The sequence below is a fragment of the Pongo pygmaeus genome, chromosome 10 (assembly GCF_028885625.2).
Source record: "Pongo pygmaeus isolate AG05252 chromosome 10, NHGRI_mPonPyg2-v2.0_pri, whole genome shotgun sequence".
In the NCBI taxonomy this organism is placed as follows: domain Eukaryota; kingdom Metazoa; phylum Chordata; class Mammalia; order Primates; family Hominidae; genus Pongo; species Pongo pygmaeus.
In genome coordinates this window covers 131,391,640-131,416,649 of record NC_072383.2, presented here as the reverse complement: position 1 = coordinate 131,416,649, position 25,010 = coordinate 131,391,640, and the positions used below count along the sequence as shown (strand labels likewise).

The following is a 25,010-nucleotide window of genomic DNA, read 5'->3' as shown; positions in this document are numbered from 1 at the left end:
CAGCCTCAGTTTCGGCATCTGTAACTGTAACGTTTGGGAACCCTGGCAGGGCCCCTCAGTGCAATGAGGTTTAGGTGGAGGCGCGACCTGTGCAGCGGAGCCCGGGGCCAGCACCTTCCAGGCCACCAGGTGTCACTGTTGTCACCAGCTGGACTCTCACAACCCCTCCTTTCTCACCCCCGGAGTTGGCACTGGGGTCCCAGCTGGGCAGCCCTGCCCACCGGGTCCCACACTTGCTGCCCTGCTGGGGCCATCAAGGGTTCTGTCCACCTCTGCAGGGAGCCAAGGGTCCCACTCCTAGCGGTTCTCAATGCGGGGTCCTGGGAATGCATCATCGTCCCCCAGAGCCTGCCAGGAATGAGTTTCCAGGCCCGCTCCAGGAACCGTATATCACCGGCCCCCTGGGGAGTCTGACCATTGGCAACAGCCCCATGAGCCCTGCACTCACTGCTAGGGACAGAGGCTCAGGGCAGTACCTGGCAGCGATGGGAAAGGCTGCCACAGGGCTGCTGAGTACAGTGGTGCAGGCTGCTCACTGCCCAAGGACACCCGGCCGATGGGAAGGGAGGTGGGGCTAAGAAACACCCACACAGCTGAGCCGTGAGGAGTAGGGCACCTCTCTACACTTCACACCCACACAAAAGCCACCTCCAGTCAGGGCTGGGCGCAGATGAAAGGCGTCACCCCCATGCCACAGAGGGCCTCGGCGGGCTGCCCTGCGTGTGCTCCTCCCAAACCTGGAGGCCCTGAGAGGTGGACAGGCAGGTTGTGGGGTGGGGTCTCTTTCCCTTCCTCGGGTGGCTGGTTTTAGCTCTGAAAGTCCCATGTCTTGAAAAACCCTGTAGAACTGGCAATCTGTGTCCTGGTCACCCCACTTTGTCCCCAGGCAGGACCTCAAACAGCCAAGGTGGCTGCCCTCAGCCCAGCCGCTTCTCAGTGCTGCCCGCCAGCCACACCAGGGGCCGGGGAGGCCACACATCCACTCCCAGCAGGAGCTGGAGGGACAAGATCACAGTCCCTGGATGACAAGCCCACGTCTGGGGCCAGAGGGTGCCCCTTTTGCCCTGGAGGGTGGGTAGGAGCTACTGCACCTGTGCCCACCCTGGTCTTGTGGTCTGCCCACCTATCTGCCCACCCATCAACCGACGCTTATGGAGCCCGGACGAGCCAGGTACCGGTTCTGGGCAGTGAGCAGAGCAGACCCAAGCCCCTGCCCTCCCAGAGTGACAAAGGAGCGACTGTTCCCAGTGCACACAGAAGGTGGCTCCGTCTGCCAGGCGGCAGGTGCTGGGGGAAAGGCAGCGCAGGCCGGGGAGGGCCCCAGACACAGCTCACTGACGGCACCAACGGCTCAGCACACACACTGCAGCCCCGAGTTGCCCTCCTCACGGGGCACCCTGCTGCCCCACCAAGCCTGTGCTTCCTGGGGTGGGGGAGGAAGGCTGAGTCTGTCCAGTTATGTCAGCAGGTGGGGCGTGTGGCAGGAGCAGGGCAGGAGGAACAGCTCCCTGTGGGCCAGCGTGGAGCGCCCGTCAGTTTCTGTGACATCAGTACCCAAACCACAGCTGATGGAAGCCACTAACAGTTTAACAGCCGGCTTCAAATTTCCCGAACCCTCAGCAACCTGCTCCTGCAAGCTGCACTCCACTGGGCGGCCGCAGACCAGCCGCTGGTGGGACCAGGAGCACTGGGGCCCTGAGGGTTCTGGCAGTAACTGCAGGAACATGGTGACTCCAGGCGCATAGAGCCCCTCCCCCAGGGTCCCCTCCCCTCACCAACCCCCTCCCTCCACACCGTCCCCCAGCTCCAGGCTGCACGTCCAAAAATCACTGCCTCTGGGTTGCTCACAGAAACATGGTTCCACTGGGAGGCTCAGGCTCAGGCGGGGGCTCAGGTGCAGCCTGGCCTGTCCGGGACTAGTGCCCTTGAGCTGTCCTGTTGCTGGGAAGGGGCAAGAGAGACGGGAGCCAGCAGTGGCTCCGCCATGCAGCCAGGAAACCCTCTGGGGTGCACGGAGACCCGCAGGCACACACACCGCTCCAGGCTGAGGGACCGCGCCGGCCGCACACAGAGACCCACGCAGACCCACAGGCGCCGGCAGGCGCACACACTGCCCCAGGCTGAGGGGCCACGCTGGCCGCATACACGCACCCATACCCCTCTCCATCACAGCAGTCACACTGGCCCTGTCCACACCGCGCCCCATGCACACAGACTCATCGCCCCACCTGCTCCCCAGACCCGCCCCAAGGCTCTGAGCATGCACTGTCCTGCGCAGGCCCCACCCGAAGTGGAGCACCCAAGAGGCCCCACACCAGCCCCTGCGTCCCCTTGTGCAGACTGAGCAGAAGGTGCCCTCCCGGGGAATGTGCAATGCTCAGGGCAAATGCACGCACCACATACGGCACGGTGGGAATGGCAGCCCTGGAGCGGTGCAGTGCACAACTCTGACAGCCGTACTCTGCAGCCCTGGTGAAGCTTCACACCAACCGGATCACACCACGGGGACTCTCACACCCCATCCCATGGCGTCACATTCAGACAAGGACTATCCTACAGGGGCATGAACTGAGACTGGCCGGCCACGATGCCTCCAGCTTCTGCACCTGCAGGCCTGGGAGAGAGGGCAGGAGTCGGGGGCTGCCTGGGCTGCTGTTCTAATGCAGACCCCGGAGAACCCTGAGAAGGGCCCACGGCTTCCTCTGCACCTGCCAGGCCAAGGACAGGCCCCCTGGGAGATGGGGCAGGGGTCAGGCCCCCACACCCCCTAGCTGGGCTGGGCCACAGTTCCAGCGGGAGTGGGAACGCGCCGCCCCTGCAGCAATGAAGCACAGGTATGCAGAGGCGGAGCTGCCGCCACCCCGTGTCTGAGTGGAAATGCGTGTGGACACAGCGCACCCCTGCCCCAGCCCCACAGCCTGCGCTCCCTCCTCCTCGCAGCTCCTGCTTCCTCTTAAGGAGCTGAGCCCCTAGAACATGGCTCCTGGTCCAGTGCAAACAGTGCTCCCTCGGGGAGCTTTCAGGACTCCTGGGCCTCCCCCAGGTACTGGACGTCATGGGTCTGGACTTGAGACTTTCCAAGTTCCCCACCCACCAAGGTTGAGAAGCCTCAGGGGACTGCAGTGGGTGTCCAGCTCCCTGGCTCAGGGCAGGGCAGAGCAAAGAGGGCATGGCTGCTTTCGTCCACAACACTCCATTTCCCCACCTCCCACAGTCCCTACCAGCTCCCAGCTGGTCCTGGTTTCCTGCCTGTTTGGGGAGCCCGCAAAGCCGTCCCTGAATCCTGAGAGCAGGTGCCTGGCACAACTGTGGGTGGGTGGTACCTCTCTCTGCTGCCTTCGCTCCCGATGGGACAGCCCCAGAACCCTCAGGCTCTCCAGGCCTGGTTGAGCCATGGATGATGACTATGGGCCCCTCACATTCAGCAAGAGCAGAGCCCGACTCTGGGGCCCCTCTGTCCCAAACCTGCCTGGGCCACAGGGACTCGCCGGCAGATGCTACGCCCTGCCCTCAGCCCTGCCCCCAGCCCTACCACAGTCCCCTGCCGCTACCTCCTGGGGGCTGGGCTCATGTCCCCGGTTGGGAGGAGCCGTGCCGCACCCACAGCACGTGACACCAGCGACTGCATCCTGCTCTGTTTTGTGGACTGTTGTCCCCACCCTCAGGTGTTTGGAGGTCAGGGGCTTTGTGGCGGTCACTGGTGCTGCTCCAGAACTTGTACTCCCAAGGTGAGCCTGATGGGGAAAGGAAGTGACCCAGTTCCGGGGTCAACCTGAGCAGCGGCTGCCTCGGGAAAATCGCCATCTGCAAAGAAAGAGATGGGAGAGCCCTGGGGAGCGTCCCAGACAGCAGGAGCAGCCAGGGAAAGGGAGCTCTCCCACAGCTGCTGGAGGGGTGCAAGGAGGGTGTGCTGGAGGGGTGCAAGGAGGGTGTGCTGGAGGGGTGCAAGGAGGGCTGTGTACCTGCTGGTGGGGGCACTGGAAGGGGGGCCCATCTTCCTCACCACCCATCCACGCTGCCTGCACAGCCTCTGGGCTCTCTTCCACACATACTCAACCTACAACCCTCAGATTGGAGGAGTAGCCACTTTTTTTTTTTTTTTTTTTTTGAGACAGAGTCTTGCCCAGGCTGGAGTGCAGTGGTGAGATCTCGGCTCACTGCAACCTCTGCCTCCTGGGTTCAAGCGATTCTCTGCCTCAGCCTCTCTAGTAGCTGTGATTACAGGCACTCGCCACCACACCCGGCTAAGTTTTGTATTTTTAGTAGAGATGGGGTTTCACCATCTTGGCCAGACTGGTCTTGAACTCCTGACTTTGTGATCCACTTGCCTCGGCCTCCCAAAGTGCTGGGATTACAGGCGTGAGCCACCACGCCCAGCCAGGGGTAGCCACTTCTTAGCACCCACAGCTCGAAGCTCAGGCTGGAGTCACATTGAGCTGAAGGCAGCACCTACTGGTGAGGTCTGGCACTGCAGCCCAGCTGTATGAGACTGCATAGCCTATGGGAAGGAGAACGACTCTGAGTTGGGAGTGAGGAGTCAGAAGCTCCAGAATGAGGGAAACTCTGTTGTCTGTCTCCAGGACCCTGGTATTAGCAAAGCATGCCATCCCCTCCTCCAGGCTAACACCACTCAGAGTGGCTGTGGCCCTGCTTCTTCCTGAAACCGTTCCTGACACTCCGTTCACTCCACATGCCAACCAGGCTAGGTAAAGAGTTCCTCCAGGCTCCCACAGTCCCCTAAGTGTCTCTCTAAAAGAGAAGTGGGGTTGCTTGTTTCGGTGTCTCTCTTCAGTAGACTGTGAGCACCCAGTGGGCAGGGGCTGTCTTTTATCCTTGCCTACCTAGCACAGGCAGACACAGTAAAGAGGGACTCAGGCAATGTTTGGGAGAGACCAAGTGTTCCCTGAGTCAGCACAGTGTCAGGGAGCAGGGTACTGCCCGCCAAGTGCGGGACACTCCAGTATGCTGCTCCACCTTCTTCTATTGTGATTCAGATGGGTGGATAGATGGACGCATGGGTGGATGGATGGACAAACGGGTAGATGAATGGGTGCATGGGTGGATAGATGGACACACAGGTGGATGGATGGACAGATGGGTGGGTGGATGGATAGATGCATGGGTGGTTGGATGGACAGATGGGTGGATGATGGATGCATGGGTGGATGGATGGATGGGTAGATGGGTGGATGCATGGGTGGATGGATGGACAGACAGGTGGATGGGTGGATGGATGCATGTGTGAATGATGGATGCATGGGTGGATGGATGGACAGACAGGTGGATGGGTGGATGGATGGATGTGTGGGTGGATGGATGCATGGGTGAATGATGGATGCATGGGTGGATGGATGGACAGACAGGTGGATGGGTGGATGGATGGATGTGTGGGTGGATGGATGCATGGGTGAATGATGGATGCATGGGTGGATGGATGGACAGACAGGTGGATGGGTGGATGGATGCATGTGTGAATGATGGATGCATGGGTGGATGGATGGACAGACAGGTAGGTGGATGGACAGACGGGTGGATGGATGGACAGACAGGTGGGTGGATGGACAGACGGGTGGATGGACAGATGGGTAGATGGATGGATGCATGGGTGGATGCATGGACAGACGGGTGAATGGGTGGATGGATGGACAGATGGGTGGATGGATGGATAGATGGGTAGATGGATGGATGCACAAGTGGATGGATGGATGCATGCATGCATGGTGGATGGATGGACAGATGGGTGGATGATGGACGCATGGGTGGATGGATGGACAGACAGGTGGAAGATGGACAGATGGGTGGATGGATGGATGAGATACACTACAGATGATATGAGGGATGCTGGCTGAGTTAAGGCCTAGGAGGTGCGTTGCCAGCAGGCTCCTGGTGACACTAGTGTGTGCGGGCAAGTGCAGGTGAGTGTCTGCAAGGCCCTGCCTGTGCAGTCCTGTGTGCTGGAGGAGGGGTGGGAGCAGCAGCTATGCTCTGTGTCAGAGTGGACTCCAGCAGGTGTGTGCCGCCAGGTCTGGAGTTGGGGCCTCTGGACTCCTGGCTCCACCACTTTTGCCACCTGGGCTGCATCACTTGGTCTTGCTCAATTGGCGCCCTGTCCATCCAACAGAAGAATGACCTAATTCAAGCCACTCCACCCCCTCCTGAACAGCTGCAGCAGCCTCCCAACAGGCGCCACCACCCCCACAACCATGCTGCCTCCCCCACGAGTTTGTAAAAACACAGGAGCTCACGTTGTTCCCTGGCTTAAAACCCTCAGTGGTTCCCCTCTGTATGAGACCAGGCCCCTCCTTAGCCCTGTCTGCCCACCCCATGCCTGCTCGGCTCCTCAGACACACGCCACCAGAGGCCTGGGTGGCTGCACCCTCTACCCAGAGCGCTCTTCCCTGACCGCCTGGTCTAACGGTGCCTTCTCTCCTTCCCAGGCACGGCTGTGCTCACACTCAGAACAGTCTCCACCTGCTCTGCTGTCGTCCCAGTTATAATTTAACTTCTCGAGGGCAGCACGGTCACTTGTCTTGTTTGTCACTGCAGCCCCAGGCCCAGAACAGGGGCGGAATGACCAAAAGTACAAAGTGGACGCCAGTCGGAAGAGCCTTCCCGACCAGAGTGAGGCTGGGAAAGCAGAGGTGGCCACACTCGCCCCGGACCGGCTCGCCCCAGGCTGTGGGGAGCAGTGCCTGCTAGGCCCAGGTGCTCAGCCTTCCTCTTCCACTCCCACCTAACAGCACCCTGGCTGGCGTGGCCCCCAGCCCTCCTGAGTGGCCCCTTCCCCTGGACCAATTCTTGGTTTGTAGGAGGGCCCTGTCAGGTGGGAGGAAGCTCTAGGACCCGGTGACCCAGCCTGCTGCTCCCTGCAGGTGGCAGGCCCAGGCCCAGTGTCTAAGGCACTGATTAACCGAGTGCCTCTCTCCACAAGCCCTGCACGGGAGGACTCTTGCCTGGCAACCAGGACTAAGATAAGCCTCTAGAGTCTGGGCCTCAAACCAGCCAGGCTGGGCCCAGGAGGTGGGAGAAGTTACTCTGAGGCTGGGCTCAGGAGGTGGGAGAAGTTACTCTGAGAATTCATAATAATAAAAGCAGGAATCAATATCATCATGGCAGCTATGTAGATAGCACAAACCTTGCATGTTAGCTCATTTTATCATCTCAACAACCCGAAAACAAATGGACTATTTAGTAACATCCCCATTTTACAGATAGGAAAACTGAGGCCCAGAAAGCTGCCCTCCAGGGAATGGCCCAGGGTACAGATTCCACAACAAAGCCAAGCTGCTGGGCTTGAATCCTGGTCTAGCTGCTCACTGTGTGGACCTTGGGCAAATTATTTAGAGGCAGCTTTTTTTCTTCAGCATCCTCATCCGGCAAATGGGAATAGTTACAGGGTTGCAGTTAAACAAGCTGAGGCGTGTTAACTGGTGGAAATGTGCCTGGTACGATCAGAAAAGACTTCAAGTGTTAGGCTAGGCTGGCGACAGGGTGCTGAGCGGGCTGGGGGAGGTGGCTCTGAAGACGGTAAACGTGGACATCCAGAAACTCCATCTAACAGATCTAAGACTCTTCAGATTATCTAAGCCGGGTGTGGTGGTTCACACCTGTTCCCAGCACTTTGGGAGGCCGAGGCGGGTGGATCACCTGAGGTCAGGAGTTCAAGACCAGCCTGGCCAACATGGTGAAACCCATCTCTACTAAAAATACAAAGATTAGCTGGGCGTGGTGGCACTTGCCTGTGATCCCAGCTACTCAGGAAGCTGAGGCAGGAGAACTGCTTGAACCCGGGAGGCGGAGCTTGCACAAGATCACGCCACTGCACTCCAGCCTGGGTGACAGAGCAAGACTCCGTCTCAAAAAAAAAAAAAAAAAAAAAAAAAGACTATTCAGATTACCTATTTCATCTTGCGTCAGTTTTGTTTTCCAAGTAATTTGCCCACTTCACCTAAGCTGTTGAATTTGTTGGAATAAAATTGTCCCCATTTCACCTTTTTCATGTCTATAGTGCCTGTGATGATATTTCCATTTTTGTTCCTAATATTCATAATTCGTGTTTTCTTTTTCTGACTGATCTAGCTAGGGATTTCTCAACTTTGTTAATGTTTTCAAAGAACACCTTTTGACTTCGTTCATTTCCTCTATTGTCTGTTTCCTACCTTATTAATTTCTCTTTTTTTTTTTTTTTGAGATGGAGTCTCACTCTGTTGCCCAGGCTGGAGTGCAGTGGCATGATCTCAGCTCACTGCAACCTCCACCTCCTGGGTTCAAGTGATTGTCATGCCTCAGTCTCCCAAGCAGCTGGGACTACAGGGGTGCGCCACCGTGCCCGGCTAATTTTTTGTATTTTTAGTAGAGACGGGTTTCACCATGTTGGCCAGGCTGGTCTTGAACCCCTGACCTCAAGTGATCCACCCTCCTTGGGGTCCCAAAGTGCTGGGATTACAGGCGTGAGCCACCGCACCTGGTCTGCCTCATTAATTCCTGTATTTCTGTTCTTGTCTACGCTACGGCTTTCCTTTATAGGTTTACAAACCTTCCTTTTTCTATTTTATTTTTTGGTTTCTCAAGGTAAAACCTTAAGATTCTAGACCTTTCTTCTTTTCTAATATAAGCACAAGCTAGTTTTCCTTTAAGCATTGCTTTAGCTGCATCCCATAAATTTTGACGTAGTATTCCTTATTTTCTAGTGAAATTCAGCTCAGAGATTCAGGAGGTGGAAGCTAAGGACGTGCCTGGCTGGGTGTGCTGGGTGGGAGGACAGGGGAGTGAGGAGAGGAGAATGACTGTCAACTTCTAGCCCAGTCATCTGGGTGGTTCCAGGTTCACCCACTAAAATGGGGAAAGACAAAAGCTGGTGTGTCTGGTTTGTCCGTGCCAAGTGAGGGGTGCATCCTGGGTCTCAGCAGGATACTCTGGCCTGATGCATGAGGGCGCTCAAACCATAGAGCTGATGAGGTAGAGGGTGAGGAGACAGACAGCAGGCGCCTGGGAACAGCATGGGCATGAGATAAGCACTCACAGAGCGTATATTGTTCTGGACCCCCACACCTCCCTGCTGTCAGCCCTGTGGTCACTGGGCGCAGAAGCCGCCAGTCTAAACTCAAGTGTTGTAAATGTAAGACACCTGCTGGCTTTCCCAGACTCAGTACAAAAAAAAAAAAGAGTAAAAAAGATCTGATAATTTTTATATAGATTACATTGTTGAAATACTATTTTCAAAGTACATGGAGTGAAATGCAATACTTTATTAAAATGAATTTTACTTATTTCTTAACTCTGTATGTGGCTCACACAATACTCCTATTAAACAGTGCTGCCCTAGGAGAGTCCAGGGCCCTACCCACCCCTGCTGGATGAGACGCTGCACTCTGCCAGGTCCCAGGGTACACCAGGGAGCCCTCCAGGTTGCGTACCGGCCCTAGGAGAGGCTTCGTGCCAAATCCCTGCACTGTGGCCAGGCCTGTGGCTCAGCATGGAAACCCTTCTCCCTTGGGGTCTCCCCACAGCTTTGTGAACTGCTAGGGATGTCCCCTATCACTGCAGCTTCTGGCTGGAGGAGGATGGCCGGTGGCCTCGGCCTGGTCAATGCCAGTCCAGCTCAGTCTGGTACTGTGGTCCTGGGCCACCTGGGAAGACGCCAGGGAGGCCAGAGAGATCCTGGGTCAGGCCGCAGCCCTGCTCAGATCCCTCTGAGGCCCCAGGACTCCCCCTGGACTTCTGGGCGGCCCTAGGTCTCCCTCGGGCAGCTGTGGGTGGTCCTGTCTTCCTGCCTCTGCACATCCAGGTGCTCCCCCCCGGCCCCCCACTCATGCCCTCTGCGTCTTTGCCCTCACCACAGTCGCCCAGCGCGCTATCCCAGCCAGTATCCCCACACAGAGAACAGAGGCGGAGCTCATCGTCCTCAGTGCCCAGACAAGGGTCCCGAATGAGCAAACGGGGAAGGCCCAGGAGGTGGTGTTTCCAACATGCAGGGCAGGGCCTGGGGGTGGGACTGCGCCTATTCACCTTCAGTGAGGGGTCCAGAGAGACGGGGCCCTCGGAAGAGGGTCGGCAGGCAGAGGTCCACGCACCAGGCGTGGATGCTGGGCCAGGTGCCGGGAGCCCACCCACGCTCACACCCCTCCCTCCCTGGGGGCTGCTCAGCGATGGCTCATGGACTTGGCCTGACCTGGGGAGGACCCAAGGGCCTTAGAGCTCCAGGCCCCTCATGGGGTTGGCCCCACCGCCACAGTCTCAGTGTCACCCATCTTCCAGGAATCCGCCCCGACCTCCCCTTTTCCTCCCCCAACAACAAACCAACCACTGCCCTCGTCTGCCGTGGGCTCTGCAGGAACACGCCTCGGCCTCTCCCAGAAGGCTCACGCCCTCCCCACAACCCCTTCTGCAGATGGGAGGGGACCAGCCTGCCTGAGCCAACAACAGCAAGGTGGGCAGAGGCCCCCGCAGAGGTGACCAGAGGGCTGATGGTCACTAAAGCACTGCACCCAGGCCCCAGTCTCCAGAGGGGTTCCTGAGGCAGCAACAGGGTCTCTGTAGACAGGCAGTGGGCAGCCTCCCCCAGATCCCCACTGTCACCCCCCGGAAGACACCTCCATCCTCAATCTTCAGGCTGGGCTGCCCCCACCCCCTCTACAGCAGCCAGGACCCAAGCCCATCTTCCTGGGCAGGCGCAGCCCCACTGAGTACCGACCCCTTCCAGAAACAAGGAAACAAGCCATGTCCCACCCAGGCCTCAGGCTCCAATCTGCTGCCTGTGACGGGAGCCAAATCCCACTTGCTGGAGGCCCCGCAGGCCCGCAGCTGCATCTTCTGGTCAGCAAAGTGAGTCACAAAAATTAGAATTGACCACCAACATTTCAACATTGCCGAATCCAAAGAAACCTGGATTTCCAGCTCTTCAGAGACATCAAAGACCTGGCCACACAAAATCTGCATTTCCCAGGGCGATGCCTGGCAGCAGTGTCCCCACCAGGGCGCGGGCCCCAGGACACAACACGGATGTCCAGCACCGTAGGGCCCTGGTGTCTCTGCCCTCCCCATGGCGGCACCCCGACCCCAGGCCAGTGCAGACAGTGGGTTCGAGCTGGAGGCTGCAGGGTCATGGCCAGGCCTTGTGAGCCCCTCTGGGTCCTGAATGTTTCCTCCACAGGTGTCCTCTGCACCCCCAGCTGCTGGCCACGGGGACCCAGGTTGCAGTTTCCGGCCCTCCTCAGCCCTCCCTGGCAGGCTGGCCTTCCCCATTAAGGAGCAGCCAAGTGCCACTGCTCAGCTCCAGCATGGATGGCCCCTCCCCACTCCCTCAGGCCATGTGGGCCTGCCCCAGACACGGCTCTACTCACTTGGCCCCCTCTGCACTCACGGGAGCCCGGGGGTGGGGGCGGGGGCCTGAACGTGGAAGGAGGGCAGGAGGCTGTTTAAATCATCACTGTCCCCCACGTGTGACAACAGGGACGTCTGAAGGCAACTTCAGCCCCTCTGCAAGGCAATGGCTTGTGTGGGCGACTCTGAGATGGCACCGCCCTCCAAGCCCGCACCCCAAATGTGCCAGGTCCAGCCCGGAGCTCAGCCAGGGTGCTGCAGCCAGGACTCGGCCCCTCCATGCCCCGGCCTTCCGTGAGCAGAACACAAGCACCTGACAGGCCTTGCAGAGGATGCACCTGACAGGCCTTGCAGAGGATGCTGGGCTGAACCACGCTCCCTCACGGGTGCCCAGGCCGCACAGAGGACCCTGGGCTGAACCACCCTCCCTCACCAGTCCCCAGGGCACCGACCCCGGGGATGGGTGTCCCCCAGGCACGAGCTGAGAGGGGGGTCTCAACCCCTGCCGCACCGGCCCACACAGTAGCCTTGCGGTGGGGGATCTGGAGGCCGGCGCCCCCTGGCCCACACAGTAGCCTGTGGTGGGGGATCTGGAGGCCGGCGCCCCCTGGCCCACACAGTAGCCTTGCGGTGGGGGATCTGGAGGCCGGCGCCCCCCGGCCCACACAGTAGCCTGCGGTGGGGGATCTGGAGGCCGGCGCCCCCTGGTCCACACAGTAGCCTTGCGGTGGGGATCTGAGCACAGCACAAACCCCCATTCCAGGCCTCAGGTGGGTGGGCCGGAAGGTCAGGAACAGGTGCTGCAGGTCTCCCCTCTGTTCCGTCAGAGTGCAATGAATCCCGAGCCAAGCCCAGCACAAAAGCCGTTTGTGGGAATAAATCACGTAAGACACATGCTCGTCCGTTTAAATTACAAACGCTGATGCTGTTATAAAAAATAGTGGCACGGCATTTTATTTTCTTTAATCAGAAAAATAAGCCCTGCGCTTCTGGGATGGAGGCCCCAGGTGAGCACCGGAGGAAGGGGCCTGGGTGGGTGGGGAGCGACGGGGCCCAGAGGCCAAAGCAGATGCTGCACCAGAGGCTGGTCAGGACCCAGGAGGGCCTGCGGGGGTGGGGTCCTCATGAGCAAGTGCGGGAGCTGGAGGTCAGCAGCTGCCTGGCCTGGGAGCCAGGGACACCCATCCCCTTCCTGACACCTGAGGCGGCCCAGCTGGGCAAGACCAGGCCTGCAGGACCAGGGCCTCCTGTCACTCGGCACAAGGGTCCAGGTGGTCAACGCTGCTCTCTGGAGGACCACTGGCTAGAGCCTGCCCAGCTCCCCTAAGGTCTGGAGACAGTCAGAGCCCCCCCAAACACCCCCTCCCTTTTGGGCAAGTGGCGTGTCTCGGACTCCAGAAGACTCAAGTGGGGCTGCCTCGAGACCAGGTTCTGAGGGGGTGGCAACCCCCGACCACAGGTAGGGGCTGTGGAAGGGGCAGGGATGGGCCCAGGGGTAGCCTTGTAGTGTGAGGTGTGCCCGACTACATGTAGGTCAACAGCCAGACGAGACGCTGCAGGGGACCGTGGGGAAGCCGGGAGAAGGCGCTGCCCACCCTGTGGGGTCCCCCTCGCCTGGAGACCCTGCGGGCAACCCTTCAGTGCATGCCCACGGGGGTGGTGAAGGCAGAGTCCTGAGAGGTGGGGGTGGGAGCCTCCGGGTCCTCTGCAGGTCCTGACCCACCAGATAGGCCCGTGTGCCCCCTGTAGCTTGGGGACCCTGGAGGTGGACACCAGCACCTCCTGACTACCAGGGGGAGGGCCTGGACTGAAACCCACACCTTCACCATTCGCCACTGGGCTACTCTGCAGGAACTGCAGCACCCCACAGATCCTTCATGCCCAGCACGCCACCCACTCTCACATCCTCTCGCACGCACGCACACACAGCACGCACACACCAGGCTCACGCGCTCTGCACAGGTGGCACGCCGGGGGCAGGCGTGCATGTAGACTCAGAGATGCAAGGACAGTATTGGCAATTCAGAGGCACAGAAAGACGCTGAGGGGCCCCCAGCAAGGTCCCTGCCCTCAGGGGCTGTGTTCCCCTCCCAGGGCACGCACACCACAGGCAGCAACGCGGGTGGGGGCACTGTGATGCCAGTGGGGGGAGAGGGAGCATGGCGGGGCGGCAGGCAGACGCGAGTTCATCTCTCCTCCTGGTGTGGTGAGCCTCAGCCTGATCACGGCACTGTAGGGGCTCCCCGCCTCTGGCCGAGCCTCAATTTCCAACGACAAACAGCCCAGCCCTGTCTAGACAAGGCCTCAGGCTAGTCCGGCAAAGCATCTCCAGCCCAAAGGGCAAGGCGGCCTTGGCCCTCGGGGCCCTGCCAAGGTGCAGATCACACTGGAGTGGGCTGGAAAACCCATATGGGGAGGTGCCTGCAGGCATCAGGCTCCAGGGCTCACAGATGGGGCCTGACGGGCCATCCCGGGGGCACAGGATCGGGTCCACCGTGACCTCAGGGGCCGGCAGGGATGGCCCAGGGCCAGGAGCGAGAGCCGGGGCTGACGGGCCGGCACCAGATCCAACAGGGACCGCCGCGGCTGGCACAGGAGCCCCAGGAGAGGCCGGCAGGGTGGGCCCGGCTGCCCCAGGAGGGAAGGGCGATCGGGAATGGGGAGCAACGGCTGGGGTTTGCAGGGCTTGTTGGGGCCCATGAGTGGCCGCAGGGGCTGGCAGGGCTGCTCTGGGCCCATGAGCGGCCGCTTGGGTGGGCAGGGCTGCTCTGGGCCCATGAGCGGCTGCTTCTGCTGCCTCGGCCGTCCCGGGCCCAGGAGTGAAGGCGTGAGTGGGCCGGGCTGCTCTGGGGCTTCCACTAACTGCTGGGGCTGCCTGGGGCACAGCAGCGACCGCCGGGGGCGGCTGGGCTGGCCCAGGAGGGACCTTCGGGGCTGGCCGTACTGACACGGGGCTAGGAAGGCCCGCCGGGGGCAGCAGCACTGTCCTGGGAGGAAGCTGGCGGGCCGTCGGCGTGGTCGGAGGGTGAGGAGTGGCCGCGGGGGCTGGTACCGCTGGCACTGGGCTAGCAGCGACCACAGGGGCCGGCTGCGCTGTCCTGAGGATGCCCTACCGGGCTGGCCACAGTGACATGGGCTGGCCCACGGCCGCAGGGGCCGGCAGCGGTGCCACAGGGTCAGCAGGGACCGCAGGCGCCTGCAGCGGTGCCTCGGGGCCAGGAGGAACCGCAGGCGCCGGCAGTAGAGGCAGGGGACCAGGAGGGACCGTGGGGCCAGGAGGGACCGCAGGCGCCGGCAGTGGTGACACGGGGTCAGCAGGGACCGCAGGCGCCTGCAGCACTGCCTAGGGCCTGGGAGTGCCCAATGCGGCCGGCAGGGCTGGGCCGGGCGTGACCGCTGGGGCTGGCAGAGCTGATCTGGGGATGGAAGGAGCCGCTGGGGCCGGCAGGGCTGACCGGGGCCCAGAAGTGACCGCCGGGGCTGGCAGGGCTGTTTCAGGCCCAGAAGTGACCGCTGGGGCCAGCTGCGCTGACCCAGGAGTGGCCGCTGGGAGGGCTGGCAGGGCTGCCCGGGGTCCGGGAGTGCCGACGGGGCTGGGAGGGACCCCTGGGGCTGGCTGGGCTGGCTGGGCTGGAGCTGTTGCTGGCGCTGGGCCGGGCCGTTCTGGTCCCAGTGGCTGGCTGGGAGCGGCCCCCCTTCTGGGGAGCACACCTGCATGGAAGAAAGAGCACGTGTCCACCTGGGCAGGTGTCACCGCCCGCGGAACCCCCGTCCAGCCCGGGCCCAGGAGGCATGCTGCCCTTCTCCAGCAGCCCGATTCCCAAAGGGGCCGAGGGGAGCCAAGGACACTGCGCAGAGCCCCACCCTGGAAGGAAGGCGCACACCAGCAGACCCCTGCAGAGGAAGCAGCTGCAGGCTGAGCCGCACCCAGGACAGAGCCCCACGCGCTGGGGAAGCCCCCACCTGCTCTGACAGCCCCTCCTGGTCAGGAGGCTCCTGGGCAGGGCAGGCAGAGCCCTGTTCCCAGCTGGGCCACGCACCTGACCACTGACCACAGTCACGTGCCTGCAGCCACTGCCGGGACCAAGTGTTCCCTTCCCCACGCCGCACACGTGAGCGGATGGCGCTGCGTGTGGACAGGACAGCCCTCGGCAATGAGCCTGGACCCCCTCCTTATAGACACGCTGGACACCTGTAGTCGGCGGAGCCTGATGGACACGGCAGGGAAACGGGGCCGGCCTATCAGCTTGGCGCCCCAGCCCAGAACACGCGCCTTGCTGCCCCAGACAGGCACCTCTCCTGCTGTGGCCCTGGGCACGTCACGGCCCCTCCGTGACCCAGCCGGCTCCTGCCTCTGCTCGGCCCCAGCCCTGTCCACGTGTCCTGCACCCCAAGCCTGACAACGATGGGCGCGCTGCCAGGCAGGCCCGGGGGCCACATGGGGTGGTGTCCAGGTGCTGGCATGGCCCCGGGGCGGTGAGCACTAACCCGCCGCAGAGCTTCCGGTCGGGGAGGGACCTGCTCACCTGCTTGGAGGGCTGCAGTGGGACCTTCCTCGCCCCATCGCAGGCGGGCTCGAGGTCCTGCCCGGGGCTGCCTGCCTCCAGGGGCCGCCTGTTCTCACTGGGCTCCGCAGGGGGGCAGGTTTCCGACTCCCGGGGCTTCTTGATGAGACGACGCTCCCACTTCTCCTTCCGCTCATGTGGCTTCAGGGCCATGTCCTTCTGAAGGGAGACAGGGAAACGCCAGTTAATTGGCGGGACCCCAGGGCCTTGGGCCCAGGACAGCACCTGGGACAGCACCCACCTGAGCAGCTCTCAGGAAGGAGCCTCCCCACTTGGGAGGGGCACCTCAGAGGGGAAGGAAGATGGCAGGTGAGATGCTGCTGTGGGATGGGGGATGGGAGTTTCCCAGGGCTCAGCCGATGAAGGGGCCAGACGAAAAAAAGCTTAGTCCAACAGGGAGTCTCCAGTAAGCTTCACAGGAGACCAGCCCAGGGCTGCCCAGGACTCCCACTCTGAGTCCTGCTGAGACGAGGGCTGCCTTTCAACACTGAGCGAGTGCCCTGCAGTGGGGGCCAGGGACCACAGGAGCCTCTCCAGGGGACACCCAGGCCCCATAAGAAGTGCTCCCCCAGGTGACAGCCCACAGGAAGTGCTCCCCCAGGTGACACCGTATTCCAGAGGGCCTGAGGGGTTCTGGCCAGTGCTCCCGGACGGGTCTGTGGATTTGGGACAGATGCTTCCCCGTGTTCACCTTTGGGCTACCAGACCCTGGGGACACTCCCAGGCCCCCTGTAAACCTGCTGGCCTCCCCTGGTCCCCTCTCGCCCCATCTCGACTCCTTCAGAGCACCTTCTAGCCTGCGGACAGCACCAGGATACCCCAGCCTCTGCCCCGCCGGTGGACATCGGGCAGCCCCAGGTTCTGGGGTCCCTACCTCCACACTCCATAAACGACTAGTAAGCACCTTCTGTATGCTGGCTCAGCTCCTGGCACCAGGGCTGGTGCAGACAGATACGGCACATCACGTTTAGGGTCCAGAGGAGCCAGCCAGCCAGGGAGAAGCGTCCACGAAAGGACACAATCCTCTCGGGGAGGGCACAGCTGTGAGGAAAACAGCAGCAGTGAAGCCCAGGACAGGACCCATGTCAGAGCTGCTGCCAAGGACCCCGGGAAGCCACTGGGGAGGATCCGCCCCCGCGGAGGGCCACAGTGTCCCTGAGGAGGACCCGCCCCCCCATAGAGCCATGGTGTCCCCAGGAAGAAGGACCTTGGCTGTCCCTCTGGTAAGGACAGACGACAGAGACAAGAGCCATGGTGGTGCCGGCCACGCCCTCCCCGGCTGGGCGCCCTCCCCATGATACAAGCGCCACCCCCACCAGTCTAAGCTGGAGGCCCTGAGAGGCCCAGCAGCGTTTCCGGGCCCCCTGCCCACGAGGGCTGATCCTGTCACTCCAACTCTTTGCTGTTTCCGGCTCCAGGAAGACTCCTTGCCTCCCCGAGGCCCAGCTCCCGCCATGTGCTCTCCGCAGAGCCACCACTCAAGGCCCAGAGCCCTGCTGTGAGCGGCCTGTTCCTGCAGAAGCCCGAGAGCCCATGGCCTCCAGAGTTCCTGCTCATCCACCCGGGATCTGTCAGGGCTGCCCATCCCAGGCAGCTGTGGACCCAATCTGCTAACATTGCAGAAACGGTTCCCAGTCCCACTGAGCTCTGAGGGTCTGAGCCTGCACGAATCAAAGGCTGCAGCCGAGAGAACGACTGTTTGCAGCGTTGGATCAAAAGTAGGAACAAATCAAGGTGTTACCTTTCACAGTAACTACGAAACCTGCAAAAGCAACCTGCCACGCAGGGCACCGCTGTGCTGGGATTTGTCTTTCTACTGGGCAAAGAGTCAGAGGGGACAGGCAGAGGGCAGATCTGAGGAGGCGGGACCAGGTGGTGCCCTCGGGGCACAGACGCTGCCCCAGGCCCGCTCCACACCTCTCCCCACCGCCACAGTGTTCACAGCTGGCCAGAAGGACGCATGTGTCAAGGGCAAATTGTTTAAATTTACCACATTTTCTGTAAACCTGCTCTAGTGTTACTTCGCTTCAAAAAAATATGAAGATTTCTGCCGGCCCCTCCTCCCATCCACAGACCTACCCTCCAGCTCCCTCCCCGCCCCTGCCACAGTCACACCAAGCACAAGGCAGTTTCCTGTCCTGTCTGACCACCACCAGAACGTCCATCTGTACTGCCCCCTGCTCAGCCCCAGACAGGGCTCACAAGCACTGCTGAGTGAACATTCTAGAGAACAGACAGCACAGGGGTGGGTGCCCACACCAGGCAGGAGAGGCCTCCAACGTCTCCGGCTTCAGGCGCAGCCCCTGTGCCCACACACGCCCAGCCAGCGCTGCAGCCACGCTCACTACAGAGAACAGAGCCCATTCCCAGGAAGCTCTGGGAGGGCTGTCCCAGCACTCTGCTCTTGAGACGTCAGCCAGTGCTTCGCCTGCTACCCTAAGACGGTGGGAAAGGTACCCAGGCCTGGGAGAGCCGTGCGGCTGGCCCCTCTGCTGGCCACTCCGGGGCTTTCCAGGGTGAGGCTGGCCCTGTGGGCTTCGCCTGGCAAGTTTCAGAGGCCCCACAGCAACGCCACAGCACTGCCCTTCCCAGCTGCTGAAAGAGGCGTGACCAAGGAGGCCCAGGCTGGGGCCCTTGCCAGCCCCACCGCTGCACCCAACACCCCACTCTGCCCAGTCACTCAGTCACTCCATGTACACCTGAAGGGTTGGTGGTGCGGCTCAGAGACCATACAGGCCACCATGACAGGCAGCAGCATGGCCACCCACGCTCCTGTGAGGACCAGAGCTCCCCTTGGGGCAGACCACGGGTGGGGGTGGGGCCGGGACAGGAGTCCAGGCCAGACGGGGGGCAGTCCCCAGGGACTGGGGGACAGTGTGTGCCCTGGGCAGCCCCAGTGTCCTCCTCATTTGTAAGCTAGGCAACAGCCCCACCCCCATGGGCGGTGCCAACCACCACACCAAGGATGCCTGGGCTCCATGGAAGGAAGGGCCCAGAAGGTTCGCATGGGGAAGCGACATGACCTCCGGGTGGGGGCCCTGCACCAAGCCAGGGAGACCAGCAGCGGCCGCGCGCTCACCCACTTCATCGTGTTCACCGCAGTGAGGTCTGTGCCAGGTGCTCTGCTAAGTGGTGGGTCAGGCCCCACTTATCTTTTTGTTTGTTTGTTTTTGAGATGGAGTCTCACTGTGCTGCCCAGGCTGGAGTGCAGTGGCACGATCCTGGCTCACTGCAACCTCTGCCTCCGGAGTTTAAGCAATTCTCCTGCCTCAGCCTCCTGAGCAGCTGGGATTACAGGTCACCACGCCCAGCTAATTTTTTTGTGCTTTTAGTAGAGACAGGATTTCACCATGTTGGCCAGGCTGGTCTCAAACTCCTGACCTCAGGTGATCCGCCTGCCTCGGCCCCCCAGAGTGCTGGGATTACAGGCGTGAGCCACCATGCCTGGCCTGGCCTGGGCCCCGCTTATCTAATCCACACAAACAGGACTCCATGAGCTGGTCGCAGTGACCACCCCAGTGTCAAATGAAGACACAGAGACACAGAGAGGCCTGGAAAGGCTCCAGGAGCTGTGTCCCCAGCACCACCCACCACCCAGCCCAGCCCTGGGGTGCCAGCCAGGGCCACCTCAGGCCACTGTCCCAGCTGCAGGAACCCCTGCTAGGCTGAGGCAGCGGAGGCCTTGAACCCCCCACAGGTCTGCAGTGCACACCTGGGTCAGCACACGTGGCACCACATCTGCGCACACAGGGGCCCTCCAGGAAGGCGTGGTGGAGGCCCTCCTTGCGCAAGGCCACTGCCCTGCAGTGGCGCCAGCACCCCCCGTAGTGGCTAGGGCCCCAGACCTCCCTGCTCCCCTCCCGGGAGGACCACCAGGGCTGGGCGCAGGCTGCCGTGACGTTGCTAGACAGATTTTCCTGTAGCAATTCTATGCGACTGCTTTCGGCTCTCTTAATGTCATCACTATACAGCACCAATAACGTTCCTAATCACACTACAGTGAACCAGACACGCAGAGATAAAATAATTCTACCTCAGCACACACAGAGCCCTGCTGCCCCCTCTTTAGGACGGGGCTGCCTGTTTGCACCAAGGCCTGGCCCAACCCCTGCAGCCGGGTGGCCACGCCCTGCTCCTGAAACCACAGCAGGGGCCTCTCCCCTCCTTGGCACCAGGCAGGAGGCTCTGGAGAACCGCCTACCCAAGACCTCACCTCCCTGGCAGGCCCCTCTGCTTCCCACCTAGAGTGATGATCATGTTCCCCTGGGCAAAGCCAGGCCTGGAACCCCCAGGGATCTTCTCAGATGGGTCGGAAGCTGCTCTCCATGGGGACAGGTGGCTGAGGGAGCCCCTGGGGGTCTTCTCGGGTGGGTTGGAAGTTGCTCTCCACTGGGGGCAGGAGGCTGCAGCTGCTTGGCTCCCAGAACCTTGTTGGCTCACACCTTCGTCAGGCCTGTCTCTGTCATTCCAACAGCTCAGGCCCAAAAGCCCAGAGCCTCTGCCTCTCAACTGTGTTCAGTCTGGGTGCAAACCCCACAGCTCTCCCTGCAGAGCACCTGAGCGTCCGCTCAGCACCCAGCTGGCATGGCTGCCTCCCATACCCGGGACCTGTGGTGGCCTGTGCCCTGACATCCCCTCTGCCGTGGGTCAAAAACTGAACAGAAACTGGCACAGGAGACCCTACAGGGAGCCCCACCCATGGCCCCCTGTGGGGGTGTGGGGACTGGGTCTAATTACCCCTCCAGCTGCGAAGGTGAGAACGGGACCCTTTCCCACCATGACCCATCTCCCCCTCGGCTCACACCCACCTGGCGGGCGACACCCCCACATCTCCCCCCGCCCAGGGCGTCCCACATCACGCACCCACGGGGACTGCTCCGGCAAGCCTCACTGACATCTCATTTGTTCCAGAGGCCTCCTGGTGGTGCCCAGCTGCTCCCACGGCCTCCGGGATGTGGTCCTGCGGGCTTGCAGCTCCCGCCTAGCAAGGGACCAGCAGCTGGGAGCTGGGCTGCCCCTGCAGGACCACCACAAGCATGGTGGCTGCCGCCTCTCGGGGCTGGCTGAGATTCCCGAGCACCCAGTGACGGCGCGTGGCTGCACTCTAGGGGCAGGGAGGTAGGGTCAGGGCTCCTGGGGGATGGGGTGGGAGGCGGGGCGCTGTGAGGCCCAGCTTGGCTGTTACTGCTGCACCCCACCCCTTGGGAGCTGTGGAGGCTATGGCCTGGCCCTGTGCGGGCTGGGAAGAGCTACCTAGAGACAAATCGGAGACCCAGACCATTGGTGACGGTGCCATGGAGAACAGCAGTGCTGCCTGGGATGGAGTGGTGCCAGGACGGGTATGAATGCAGGGGGCACGGCAGGTGGACAGGAGGGGGCGGGGACAGGAGGGGGTGGGGACAGGCAGGCATGGGTATGGTGAGGGTGAAGCCTGAAGCAGGGAGGTGGGGGATGGTGTGAGGGGCAGGCTGGTGTGAGGACCACAGTGGAGCTACTGCTTGGCCCTGGTTTTATCCCAGGGTTCCAGTCCAGCCATGCCTGGAGAACCGTCTGATAGGGGCTGAGCCTGGAGGGTGAAAGAGGCTGCCCAGTCACCCTCTGACCAGCCCGACTGGGAGGCCGCTGTCACACGCCAGGCCTGGAGGTCAGTCCTGCTGTGCACTCAGAGCCTCACTGATGCGTTCCTCCCTCCAGCTCCGATTTACTAGAAGGCCACGGATCACACCTGGCTGTGGCCCGCAGTCTTGCCCTTCAAACCAAAGGCCTTCCACAGGATGCCTCTGAGCAGCCATGAGGGCCAGGGGTGGAGGGTTGAGGCAGCACTAGGGAAGATGGCCCAGGGTGGCAGTTTGCCAGGAGGGAGGTGACAAAGGGCTGGAGCCTGCCCCGGCCACCAGTGGGGTATGCCAAGGATTCTTGAAGGGCCCCCAGAGGGACGGACCACACCAATGCTGGCAGGTGGGGGAAAGCAGGCAGCTGCCCTCTCTGTCCCTAAGGAAATGGGGGGGTTGCCGCAGGTTGGGGCATGAGGACGCGTCAGGATGGTGGTCAACACACTGAGAGGGACGCGTCACTCAGACCCGGGAGGTCAACTCTTCGAAACGAACATATGTCCCGTCCATGCGCTCTCTGTACACACGGACTTCCTCACAATAACGAAAAGAATAAAAGGAAAAGCAAGTCATTTGGATTTAGATTTAGATGAAGACAACAGAAAGGAGCCAGGTGCTGCAGACATCGGGCAGGTGAGGCTGTCCCCAAAGGGGGGACGCAGGGCAGGACCCTGTGAGCTGAGATCTGGGCAGTCGAAGGAAGGAGAGGAGCCATGGGCCTGGGTGTCCTGCTCCCCGCCAGCTCCTGCTCAGCAACGCTGCATGCTGGGCCCTGCTGTGTGGCCAGCGCTGCTGGGACAAGGAGTCCACCGCTGGGGTCCCATCCTCTCCAGAGGCCCCTGTCCTGGCCCCTCCCCTCACTGGCCCCTGCACAGGAATGGGCCATGCATTTGCTCACGGCAGCCCCCTCACTCCTGTCCAGGGCCTTGGGCCCCGAGCGGAAGGCAGGCTCAGGCTTCATTTCCATGGCCCACTCTGGCCCCTGTGAACTCATGACGGCAGCGAAGGCACCCAGTGCACCAACCACTGGGGCTGGGCTTTGTCAGCCCACACTGGTCTCTGAGGCTCCTGGCCCTGGGAGCCCCTCCCCCGGCCATCACCCCTGCAGACAGCTGCCACTGGCGATCCCACGCAGCAGCCTGGGACACACAGAGCCTCTTCCTCAGCCATGGGGAGGGCAGCCCGGGCCCACGCTAGCCAGGTGTCACTAAAGCCACAGGCCTGGGGCGCGAGGACCACAGGGGCAGCCGTCGCTCGGCCCCAGCTTTATCCCGGGATTCCAGTCCAGCTGCGCCCACAGAACTGACGACCCCCGGGGCTAGGGGCTGATAGGGGCTGGGCTCCGAGAGTGAACAGGACCGCGAGGCCGACCCACTTCTGACCTCAGGGCCTCAGGGAGGAGAGCTGCAGGGGGACCAATGTAGCCCCCACCCAGTCCAGTCCACGTCGGGGGCCCGGTCCACATCAGGGTCCCCTCCCTGGGTGGCCCCTTGGGCTCCTTCCCCACCCAGCTCCCGGCCACATGGTCCCTGGGTAGAGGCACGCAGCCATGCCGGCCACAGGACAGGGTGTGAGGGGCAGGCGAGTGAGGCATGGGATGAGGGTCTGGCCGAGAACAGCCAGAGGCCTGCTGGGGTATGAGCAGCAGCAACTGGAGCAGGGGCCAAGGGTTGTGGGGGACACCGTGGCAGGAGAGGTTAGAGAGGGTGGGGCCATGGCAGGGCCTGAGCTCCCTGTGAGGGCACAGACTGTTCCAGGCTGGATGAAGTCTGCAGGGCCTGGGATCCCTGTAAGGGTGTGAATGGGCTGTCCCGGGCTAGACGGAGTCTGCAGGGCCTGGGCTCCCTGTGAGGGCGTGAACAGGCTGCCCCGGGCTGGATGGAGTCTGCAGGGCACTGGGCTCCCAGGCAGGACAGCAGCTGGATGAGGTTGGATTCAGGAAACTACGGACTGGGTGGGTGGAGGGGCCAGGACAGGGGACGGCGACAGGGCCAGGACTCCCTGGAGGCTGGTCTGGACACGCAGCAGGACCGGCTGGCCCTACGGGGGACAGAGAACAGGGAGCAGAGAGGCCGGCCCCCTGGGCCCAGGCCAGAGAGGGGCAGCCCCAGCCTCCAGCCTCCAGCCCTTGCCTGAGTTCTGATCCTGCTCAACCACTTGCCAGCAGTGTAGACACGGGAAGTGACTGCACGGCTCTGTGCCTCGAGTTCCTCATGAGCAGCATGGGGACAGAGCAGCACCCACCGTGGGGGCTGCCGAGAGGAGCAGGTGCGATGCACACGAGGCCCAGGAGCTGCGCCTGGGCCTGGAGCCGGGCCCCGCTGCCTTTCCGTCACCGTCACGGCCGCTCAGCAGCAAGGCTCGGTGGTGGGGCCGCGTGTAAGCCTGGGACACACTCGGCTGCTCTGCTCCCTAAAGCCGCCCAGACAGGACCAAGTTCTCAACAGAGGGAAGGTGGCGGCCACAGACTGGGCAGGCGTCCCTCTGGCCTCCGTGGGGCAGGGTCACGGCGTGTGGCTCCCAGCCCCAGACGCTTGATGGCTCCGCAGAGTCCAGAGGGCAGTGCCGGCGCCTCCTGAGCCAGACACCACGGATTCCGGCCAGAGGGTACACGCACATGGTACACACGTGGGCTGGGAAGACGGGCGTGGAGACCTTGATGCCTGTCTGGGCTGCAGAGGGCCCGGCAGCCCACTCAGCCTCTTCCCTGACGCCAGCACAGCTCTGGGGAATCCCATCCGCCCCACAGGCCAGCTTTCTACACAAAACAGATCAGCACAGCTCTTCTGCCGAGCTGGGGCTCGGCGGCCGTTCTGTCCCTCACACTCCTCAGGGCGCCTGCCGTCCTCAGGTACGTGGAACCAAGCACCCCATTTGCCCTGAGTCCCCAGAGCACCTGATCTCATGGAGTTTAGGTACTGTGCAGCGCCCCACTCCCCAGCCCTGCAGGCCCCCAGCCACAGCCCCCAGCCGTCTCCAGCTTGCCTGCCACCGGCACCCCAAACCCCTACCACCTGCTACACGTGCCCTTCCTGACGGGCTCTAGGGAACCGCCACGCCACGGTGCTGCCCCTCACAGCCTGCACTCTTCCCCAGAAGCCCTCATGGCCTGCTCTGTGACTCCTAGCCTCCGATGACAGCCTCTTTACTGCCATCCCAGTACTCGCTGGCAACGGGGCCCGTGGGTGTATCTTGGGGGCTGGCCCAGGGCCTGGCACACAGCCGGTGCTCAATAAATGCTTATAGAATCTGTCAGGGAAAGCAGAACAGCTTAGAACCCTTCCCTGCTGGCCAGCGGCTCACCTGGCCTCTCCCAGAGGTCCAGCACCACCCCTGCCTGGCCGGCCCTGGAGGCTCCACTGTGCAGCAGCAAGACCTGGGCAGAGCATAGATCTGGAACGGGCGGGGCGGCTGCCGAGGCCGGATGAGGCCCACCAGTCCCAGGGACCAGTCTGGCCACCCAAGCTCCTGGAGGACTTGCAGAGCACTGTCCCATGGGACAGCAGAGGCG

At 62.0% G+C, this 25,010-nt stretch overlaps 1 protein-coding gene across 18 annotated transcripts in view; it reads right to left on the bottom strand.

The window, feature by feature from the left end:
• FBRSL1 (fibrosin like 1) overlaps positions 1 to 25,010 on the bottom strand; it is a 93,954-nt gene that overhangs the window by 60,107 nt on the left and 8,837 nt on the right. For 16 of the 18 annotated variants that reach the window (XM_054444842.2, XM_054444845.2, XM_054444834.2 and 13 more), the window contains exon 2: positions 15,849 to 16,046. The exons of 1 other annotated variant lie outside the window; for it this stretch is intronic. In XM_054444842.2, coding sequence (XP_054300817.1) covers positions 15,849 to 16,046 — 198 coding nt within the window. Of the gene's footprint in view, positions 1 to 12,248; positions 15,034 to 15,848; positions 16,047 to 25,010 lie in introns of those variants that run through there. One more of the 18 variants, XM_054444852.2, reaches the window with a different exon arrangement.